Source organism: Etheostoma spectabile, chromosome 4 (genome assembly GCF_008692095.1).
Source record: "Etheostoma spectabile isolate EspeVRDwgs_2016 chromosome 4, UIUC_Espe_1.0, whole genome shotgun sequence".
In the NCBI taxonomy this organism is placed as follows: Eukaryota; Metazoa; Chordata; class Actinopteri; order Perciformes; family Percidae; genus Etheostoma; species Etheostoma spectabile.
Window position 1 is genome coordinate 25164742 of NC_045736.1, and position 10856 is coordinate 25175597.

The 10856-nt window shown below is 41.3% G+C and overlaps 1 protein-coding gene across 8 annotated transcripts in view; it reads right to left on the reverse strand.

Moving 5' to 3' along the window:
- magi1b (membrane associated guanylate kinase, WW and PDZ domain containing 1b) overlaps positions 1-10856 on the reverse strand; it is a 143745-nt gene that overhangs the window by 70963 nt on the left and 61926 nt on the right. For all 8 annotated transcript variants that reach the window (XM_032514816.1, XM_032514815.1, XM_032514817.1 and 5 more), the window contains exon 2: positions 7251-7367. In XM_032514816.1, the coding sequence (XP_032370707.1) occupies positions 7251-7367 (117 nt within the window). The remainder of the gene's footprint in view (positions 1-7250; positions 7368-10856) is intronic.

The window sequence follows — 10856 nt, forward strand, 5'->3', positions numbered from 1 at the left end:
GATTGCTTGGCGTCCAATATTGCTTTTTGCAGCTTTCTTGAGAACTGCCGATCTAAATAACCCCACACTGCCCTTCCTTGGGTCCTGAGCACTACACCTGCCATGACATAGTTGTGCCCCCCAGCAATAACGACAGAGGGAAGGATTGGAAGAGTATACACATTTGCTAACAGCTAGCTATTTGGGAACAGGCTAGTTCCAGAAGCAAAAGCATAAAATTACGCTTGAAATGTTTGATTTTGCTACATGTAGCATCTCCCCTGTGTATTCTTCATCTTAATTGTACTGTAGCTGTAATCAACAATCCGTTCGACGGTGTAACAGTTAATGGTGGTCCCTGTTTAAGGCACTACAGTGTATACGTAACACACTACTAAAAGGCTTTATCCATACACACAGGCTGGCTTGGATTGACTTGGTCTGACAAGTCAAAAAAGGGATTTACATCTTCATTCTAAAAAGGGCTACCCACTTGAAGGTGTCTTTAACTGATTATGTGCTTGTCTTGAGTTGATGACATGTAAAAGCAGCGGGCTTACCCATGACTATGACTAGTTGTGTAAGGAGCAGCAGTAAAATGGTGGATAAACACATTTATTCCCTAAAAATTCATTAAAAAAAGCTTTTCCATCACAGCACGGCAGGTAAAAGAAGCATGGAGGCTAATCGGGTGCACTTTGACCCAACTCTGGAGATGTTTCATCTTGGCACAAATCAAACATGGTTTGATTGGCCGCAGCCAAAAGGAGCCTATAGAAATAGACCATAATAAATATGTCCCATAGATCAAAAGAGTTCATACTCCACACTGCGCTTCCTTGAAGTTTAAAGTAGGGATCAACCGATATGGATTTTTTTAGTGCTAATAACGATTTATTTTTCATCAGCCTTCGCCGATTACATCATAAAAATGTAAACGCTGCCACACTGGATTGGTTTTTGAAATCTGCCCTGCCATTTCTTTAAAAATAATAAACAAAAACACAGATCAGTGTCACTGCAGTCATCTTACGTTCATATCGCCCACATGATGTGTGCAACGTGCATCATATGGATAGGTGCACTGCATATGGTTAACTGTGCAAGGGTAAAAAGCTTTCATCAACATCTACAACACAGCCTTGATGATGCATTGCTTGCTGACATATAAGACAGATATAATCAGGTCATCACAAAAAAAACACATTTAAATAATTTAAGAAAACAATAAACTTGAAAAGTAGCCATTGAAATAAAGTGCTTGATTTGTAATTTATGATTGCCATGGTGCCAGTGGTGGAGGGGCAGAGCATGGTCTGCACGTGAACTGCAGCGTCTCCAGCAACACAGAGCTGCCTGTGGACGCCTGTCTGTAAGTAATGCCGAGGGGAAAAAAACTATCGGTGAACGCAGCAGCCGATACACGTAAAAACGCAAATATCGGCCTGATATATCGGCCGGCTGATAAAATCGGTCTATCACTAGTTTTAAGGAAGGAAATTGAAGACATACTGACAGAGTTTGATGATGGCATATATTATATAATGACATCATGCATTCAGGCATTGTGCCATTGCCAGACAGAAAGGCATCATTATCTGCAAACTCTTATGACAGGCTATTATGAGCTGCCATTTCTATAAATGAAAAGGAACCATTTCTGATTTGTCGGAACAGACTCAGATGAGAGTCACAAATAAACATCCACATTTAGAAAAACATCATTTGCCGCCTGTACTGATGCAGAGGCCTAACTTGCTCAAACTACCTTCATGCCTACCGTCCTACATTTGTGCGCAACAGTGTCAGTGATCAAGTGTGTGCATTCAATACATTGTGTAAAAAGTGGGTGGGTGGGGCAACGGGGGCCATGAATCTGGGGGACTCCACCTATTATTCACTCTTTTGTTTGACAGCATTCCTTTGACTTTTCCTAATGCTGTTGAGCTATGCAAACAAAACACCAGCATCAACTCAGGCTCCTATTGTTTCCTTCACGGACTCCCTCTGATCAACCTACTGCATGCTGGGATCCCCTAGTCCAAATGTCATCAAACTGATACGGGTATGGTGTCGTGCCTCTAGTCCCTCCCCAATGGTCATGTATGTTAACAGGATTTGAAAGATTTAAAACACATTTGTAGAGGAAGGACAGCAAAAAAAAGAAGATTTTAATGTTTAATGACTGATTTTGCTGCTGCAACACCGAAATTTCCCATTTTTCTTGGGATCAATAAACATCTATCTATCAATCTATCTATCTAGATCACAGTATATTGAGTAAACCTAACTTAGCCTATCCAGTACACAACAAATAACATATTAGCCTCAAAAATATAGTTTAACATTTGTGAAATACACTTATATTTAACAGACAGATATGGGACATGTGTCAATCTCCTCATCTAACACTCAAATCAAGAAAGTAAATAAGCAAATTTTCCAAAATGTCAAAAATATTCCTTTAATTTAAACAAAATATAGACATAGAATTTCTTCTTACCAGCTAATAACAACCAGGTAATAACATATGCTTAACAATTTATGAAGGAAAACAAGTCCATGCCATTGTGTCCCCTAACTAGAGTTAGCCAGAGTCTAATAAAGCTGCCTTACTGAGAGTGCCTCTTTACTTTACAGTGTCCACTCAGGTCACAACAGAGTCAGACCATGGATTTACCAACTACTCCAGAGTCTAGATTAACTGTTTTAATACAAAAATTGTTTTCAACTGTGGCCATCACGTAAGCTGTAGGGTGAAGTCCAATGCAGGGCAAAGTAAACTTTCCTTTGTGATTGTGTAATTCAACTGAGAACTGGAATAACAGGAAGCACATTGGAAAGACCAATCTAAATGTGCTTACCTAGGCCTTGACAAATACAACATCCCTTGCGTAATGCACGACAAAGTATTTTATTTAAAGAGTAATGACCGACATACATCCTCTTCCTACTTGATACATGTCATCAAAGCCAAAACAGTCTCAAGTTCACTTCTAAATCTTCTTTGAGTTTTATTTTTCCCACTTTGATTTACTACCTTCTGGTGTTTAGAAATGGTACTGTGAGTTTCTTTTGTTCAGGTGACACTCAATGTGATTGCATCTGTGGATGCAATCACATTGATGCAAACCAGAACCAGAAATGCTGCTTTTGTATCAACTGTAGGGAAACACACAGGCAGCAACATGCCCGACTCGAATAGCACAGTGAAGTCCTATACAAACACAAGTGATAGAAGCGTACATATGTTTATTTAGCTTGACTGGCTAGCTAGAGCCAGCATTGATTTGAGTGTGTCAGAGGCTTTTGCATCTCTCCATTCCCCCTCTCTCTCCTCTCCACCCATCCCCTCCCCCCCCTTCTCCAACCCTCCCACACCCAAACTCCACCCCACCCCCATCTCCATCCCTGTGGTTTCAGCCCACACCTCCCTCCGAGGCGTCCTCTTAGCCTATATACGAGTCGTCAAATTGTCTGTGCTGCTAGCCCCGCAATTCATCACACATGCACGTGAAAATGACCCTCTGCAGACCCTTGCTCATTTGAGAAACGAATACCAAACCATCAGCATTACAACAATTACAGCAGACAATAATTCTACTTGCCTAGATGCAGGACAGACCAGAGCTCCCTTTTCAAGGCTCGTAGACACAATGCTGAGCTTTAAAATCAGGTACAAGTCTCTTCTTCCTCTTGCCACTGCTCCGATCAACCGGCAGGAAAAATGAGAGAAACGGAGTGATACAGAGGGAGGGAGGGAAGGAGCAGCAGTGGCAGTGAGAGTAGGGGAGGCAGCGGTGTCATGAGTTGAGGGGGTCAGGAATGAGAGCAGAATAGAGGGGGGTGGAGGGTTGGTGGGGATAATGGGAGACTGGGAATGCTGAACGTGCGGAAGGGGTGACCACAAGGGAAGCCGACGGACGCCTCAGCGGATGGGGGAGGGTGAGAGTGTTGTGCTTCGAATCTTACCACTGTTATGGGAAACAACTGACTTTTTGGAGATGTAAGAGAAGAGACTAGTTTAAGTTTACAACCAACTTTATGGAACATGTACAACTACCTGAAGTTCTAGAGGTCTAGTGAACTTCACTGCTTTATACATACCGATTCTCCAAAGTAGTTTTACATTGTGTTAGGGATTTCTCAAACTCTTTCTATAGTTTATGTTAGCTATTTTTTTCCCTTCTACTGTGTGTAAACATACTTCCTCATTGTCATTTTTTTAATTGCAATCTGAAATAAGGTCATTCTCAAAACTCAGAGCGCCCCACTAGTTTTGTCAAGAAATGAAGTCTCAGTGTTGGGTCTGCTAAGATATTGGAACGGTGTGCATGGGTGGCACAGAGCAAACACTCACCTGCCATCAGAGTTCAATACCTGCTGTAGTGTATACGGCGCTGCAGTCCAACCAACACAACTGGCAGTGCTCAATGAGGGAAGCCAATGAGGTATTACTTATCGCTTCCCTTGAATTCCCTTGGACAAGTATTATGCCTCTTGTCCACTGCATGGTACGGCTCACCTCAACTCGCTCTATTTTCTGTTTTTCATTGACAAAAGTTGTGGAATGTACCTGTTACTTATTTTTGTATCACCTCCGTCTAAGTTCCAAGCGAGCTGAGCCGATAATACTGTAGAGGGTTAAACAGTGCAGTCCACCGATTGGGCACAGAGAATTGTCACTTGTATCAGAGTTTTCTGTTGCACGTCTGAAACAACTTTTGTTTAACTATTGTGCAGAGGAACCGTTGCTTTGTCCGGCGCTTAGCACCGCCCAAGACGATTGTGATTGGTTTAAAGAAATGCCAATAAACCTGGTCATGTTTTCTCCCATCCCGGAATGTTGAAGATGTGAATCTCACTCTGCAGCGCTTTAGAGATAGGTCTGGCAATGCAAGACTAGGATGCGGATAAAAGGATCCAGCGATAGTTGTGTAGCATTGATAATGATGTCATGGCACTTACATGCAGTTGCAATCAGCTAAAAATCTCACCTACACTGCAAGAAATGTATTTGGTACCAAAGGTAAGTCAAGTAGAGTCGATATGTGATATGTAGTGATATTGAGGCATTAGTGAAGATAGACAATGATGCATCTAATCAGAGAAGGTGCCACACCCTGCCCAGGCCCAACATGGTGAGTTAGCAGAGACAATGATGAGAGAGAACATGGAGAATTAGCCATTGAAGAAGAGCCGACAGAACATTCCAGATCCAGATAAAAATCAGTTTGGAGTGTTAATATATATATTGTTCTTGCAAAAACAACCAGTGTTTTCAATTACAACCAACTGAGAAATGCGCAAAATTAGTATTTTCATTCAGTCAAACTTACCAATTATGAGTTTGGTTGAAATTCATTAAAAACAAAAACAGATTGAGACTTTTATAGGAGGGATTATTGAGGCAGGAAAAGCCCCAACAACCACAGACACACTTATCCATCTGTTTCTCCACATGCTTGCTGTGCATTATTCACACCTACACCTCATGGACAGTGCTTTGAACAACCTTTGGACATACGTCAACATGGACACACACTGACCTTTCACAATCACAGGCCAAAATAGTCACAGCAAATCCATCTCACTTATGAATCACTCACTACATATATAATATATGCTTTCCTATACATTGTCTGCGCTTGTCTTGTATTATTCTGGGACTGAAGGGCAATAGGGAGTACTTATTCTTGGACTCTGTGCCTAGTGTAACATGTCTGGCCATAACACAAAGAAAAAAAAATTAAACTGCAGCAAATTATTTGTAAATGTAATATTCCGGTGTGAGTTTCACACTCCTCTACGAGTTCAACACAACAAAAACTTTACAGTCCCATAAAACACATGGCCTGGGGAACACCTTCTTGCTTTGTTTACTCTTAACAACACCAGGATTTTTACTGGTGTGCCATAGACCACTCGGGGATTAAAATGGTCATTATAGTAAGACCCCCACCCTCCACCAGTGTCTGGCTGACTTGTGGCAGTGGAGGTAACACAGATAAAGTCCCTTAAACAAGCCTCCTGAACCCAAAATTGTAATTTGAGTCAGAGGATCATGAATAAACTGAATTGAAAAGTCAACAGATGAGAACCATTTAGGTAAATATTGAAGTGGTGCAAAGGAAGTAGAGAAAAATAAAATGATGCATGTAATTTGCATATAGCCCAGTCATTTCTGCAGTTGCACCTTTTTATCTACTTGTCTTGTCTCTTCCCCCCCTCTCTCTCCTTCATAAGTGAGGCATGCTGTGTCTAAAGCCAGCAGGGATTTCCAATTCAGGTATCATGACAATTATGAGCCTGGCTTTGATTGGTTCACGCTGTTGATTTCTGTGTTATATGCAAATCAGGAATAACAACATAAGATTGGCATCATGATGCAACATGATTCATCAGCCCCCCCACCCCCCACCCCCCCCCTTACACACACACACACACACACACACACACACACATATCCACACACACACCCACACAAGGGGGTTGCACTGTTACCACTTTCATTACTCTACTATTACGGTGTTCATTTGCTACATTGACAGTCAGGTGGGAAAAAAGTCAAAGACACAAGCCTGTTTCCTGAATTACACAGCCAGTTCTGATAGAGGAGATACTGGTTAATGATAGAGGGTGAGGGACTTGGATGAAGCCTATTGTGCTATTGATCCCATGGACATGAGATACTAGCCTATTCACTGTAGAGTCACCGGACAAACCTCTAAAAGGATCAGACAATATTAGTAAAGCATATACTGTGTTGACTGTGTGTTATCAGCTTGGGAGGCAGGTGGAGAACTCCATTTTAGCATGAAGAGGGAAGATGTGGGACAAAAACAATCAACATGAGGTTAGTTCTAAGGAGGGTATGAAGTAATCAGCCTGGCTAACTGCACTTCCAATATTGGTCAAAAGGCAAGTGGAACCATGCTCGGATTAGACTGAAATAAGCAGGCTTAATTAGATAACCATCCATGTGTCTGTGTGAGGCAGCTATACTCACAATCATTACATAGATCTAAAACTGACCGTGCCTGGAGCTGAGATACTGACCTCAGTTCACAAAATAAATGACAATGTTAGGAGCCACGACAATGTTCTGTGAGAACTCATACAAACAAAGTGTGTCAAAGGCAGCATATCTTCAGGAACTGAAATAATGGTTCATACAAATGTCCGGAAATAGAGAAGACAGTCAAGTAGCAGATAAAAAAACATGTGAAAAAGGAATGATAGAATAAGAAGTAAGACGGTCATGGACTCACAAGGCACGGCGTGACGGTAGAGGTTGTCTCGGATAGTCTGTTGCAGATCGTGGTCAGGCGAGGATTTCTGGAAGCGCTGGCTCAGATAATGCTTCAGGTCCTTGTTCAGCTTACTTCCTGTCATTGTGAGCACAAACAGGAAAGCATTTATCAAAACAACAAAATAAGGCAAGCAGCCATGAGAACATCACAGGAGTCAAAATGACGCTGTTATAATACACAGTGAAGTGTCAAACGGCCACACAGTTTGGCCCCCACAAAAAGAAGTACGCAATTTTACCCTGCAACCACAGGACGGTTAGATGCTGAGTGCATAGCCATGGCTTGTACACTTGCCATTGTCACTCAGAGGGGTAGCTGGCTGCAGACTCTCCTTCTCCAACCAGCCTTGGCTAGCCAAAAACCTTAGACTGCTAGCACTAGGGCTAGCACTGTGAATCAGCCCTCCTACCGCTACGCCATCTGGACCTCAGACACACATTAGGCTACTGAAGGGTAGCGCGGCTGGAAAGTGTCCATATGTGGGTGTGATTGATTCTGAATGTGTGTCTGTTTGTGGCCATTACAGTGAGTGTCCATATTACAGGCAGAGCTACGCCTGTGCAAAAACCACCCAAACAGTATGGAAACATAACAGAAAAAGAGTCACACAAATAGAAAAATCAGGGAATTTGTCTGATGAATATGACAATGTCTAGATCTAAATTCAATAACAATACTGCTTTAGGCAACAACAAACACCCTATCACGTTCTATGTTAGTACATGTCCCATTATTTATTATCCAAATGATTTATCTCCCGTCTTTGCATCGCTGCTGAGACCATTTTTAGTTGTCTTGGGCAAACAACCATAAAAGGCCTTGGATCCTGTTTCCATGGAAACTGTGTGTGTGTGTGTGTATGTGTGTGTGTGTGTGTGTGTGTGTGTGTGTTTAATAAGATGTTTGAGATTGTTAGCATAGTAAAGGAGAGCATTCTGCACTGGCTTGCAGAATGATTATAGGTAATTACGATACAAATACAATTAAATCATAAAATGCACATCCCACAAAAATGATACAACTGCTTTATATTTTAATGTGACCCAAGATTTTGGGTCATTCATATCAAAATAAGTAATAAGTAAAGAGTGGGTAAGATGCTAAAATGTAGTTATGGTCACATTGCTACGAATCAGACTGTTAATGCTGGTTGAGAAGCTGTAAGGCTCAAACTGCACATTTAGTACTGTCTTAAATGTCACTCTCTAAGAGAAGTATTTAAATGCCTGAATTGTGTTTCTTTATAAAAAAAGAATTAAAAAAATTGATGAATATGATTTTTGAAAGCAAAGCTCGCACATAATTCAACATTTTTCTTTAAAACATATTTTTCCAGACTTAATTTTATCTTTGGATGTATTTTATTGAAAGAAAGTAATTTTGGTTTCATTGTACTTCCTTCTTATGAGTCATGTCAACTTAAATCCAGGCTCATATCTAGAAAACTATTTAATCGAAGTAATGACTGACACATTTGATGAACCATAATTAGTCTCATGGACAAAGTAGCGGCTTGGGCAACAGTCTGAGTGGAAAGGTTGAGTCTTCGCCCCACATCTAAGCTCCTGCTGGGTGGAAACTCCCCTCCTGGCTCTGTCCCATCCAGACATATCACTGGGTTGTAATCCTCACAACAGGTCACAAGCCAACACTCAGCCCAACAGAGAGCCCAATGCACACCCTTATGTGCTCTTGTGCACACCAATTACTGGAAGGCAAATACCATTCCTCGCTAGCAGACCCCCGACTGAAGCGTTACCCTGTTTTTATTTTGAAACCTGTAACATGAAAAACTTAAAAAGAACTACCAAAGGTGCCAACTAGGGAGAGATGAGAGCGCTCCTGAGAAGGATTCAGGCATCAGAAACAACAAGTACCCAGTTTTAATAATAGATAGCTACAATTTGCTAGCCAACCGTATACACTCATATCAAGTCATATTCAAATAGAACAAAGTTCATCAACAGACAAAATCAGGTTTTGCCTAATGCATAGTATTGTAAAATACAAAAAGTTTCCCTGCAGAATATATCCATTTATTTTACATCTTCTAGCATCAACACAATGTCTTGTTGCTCACATTCTTCCTGGTATTGTTAAAAGGGGCACTACAGGGATTTTGCATTGCACTTTCAAACAATTGGGGCACTTGCTAGGAACACATTTAAAACTGAATTCTCCGAATTGATAAAGCAGAGGCAAATACATTCAGTCCTATATATGCTAGTATGGGTCAAGCTCCAAAAATTGAAATTCCAATTGTTCATGTCTGTATAAATGTCCAGTCTAAGAGCCGTGACACACCTACACGACGGACGAACACGCCACATGAGTCTGGTTTCTCCGGAAATTCAAAGCCAGACTGTCGTGGCGGCTCATTCAGAATATGATTTCATATTTTACTAAAATAGTTCACCGAAACGTGTTTCTGAAAACATTTTAAGCGAGAAGTAGGCCATGCAGTTGCTGAATCTGACTTCATTTCAGATCGACAAAGGTCAGTTTAAAAGATGTTTGTGAGATCGTGAGAGATTCTAGTCACGCTCATCCTGCTCGTCATTTCAGGGTTAGAACTCCACCAATCAGATTGGTCATTTGAGTCTGACTGCCGGCAGCGCATGTCAGGTCAGCAGAAATGAAGACCGACGGCACGGAACACACAGAACGGACTCGAGTCACCGACCTCGCCAGACTGTCCGACATTAAACTTTTGACTAGAATTGAGCGAGCTAAAAAGAAGCTGACAAATTAAAAAAGGAAATGAATGGACCGACTGTGCTTTATAAAAAATGTCTTACAATATTTTGGTTGATAAAAAGTTCATAATTTCAGAAAAAAAAAGAGTACTTAAAAAAATAAGAACAATCAATTTTGGACGGTGGACAATGTGAGCAGTGTTTAACGAAGCTAACTTATACATCCTGTGTTGTTGGTTGATCACTGGCGTGGAGCACCTCCAGGAGCTATTACAGAAATTCTAATCCAGTTTCGTAGATTTTGTCCTCCTCTCTCTCTCTCTATTTGGATGCCTATCTTGATGAAAACCATGTTGTTTTCATGAAAATAAGCATAAATCCTACAAAGGCAGAACAGTGCAAATGACGGGGCCCTAAAGGAACTGCTGCATTGATGAATGAGAGGAAGGCAATCACTGAGGGATGTGTGCATTTAGTAGATAGCGCTATCTGTCCTCCTGCTGTTTTTGGCTACTTTGCAGTCATGGAGTGCTGACATGGAACATCAGGATGTCTAGTGTTCAGCACCTGGTGTGAATGTATTATTTTATTTAATAGTAGGAGTCTCTGAAAAACATTTCGACCAATGTCTAGTACTGACATGGACCAACGCCTGGCATCAAAAAGGATTGAGTTAGACATAGTAGGAAGCTTATGGCCAGTGTGACTGATTACGTCTTTAGATCACACATAACAGATCCTGCCTGCACACTGTCATATTCATATTTCTTGCTCCCTTTAAGTGCCCTCTACCTTGAACAGTGCCCTGAATGCCCTCACAGGGAGTGAACGACGACCATTAGCTTTTCAATGGCCTTTGCTGGGGTGT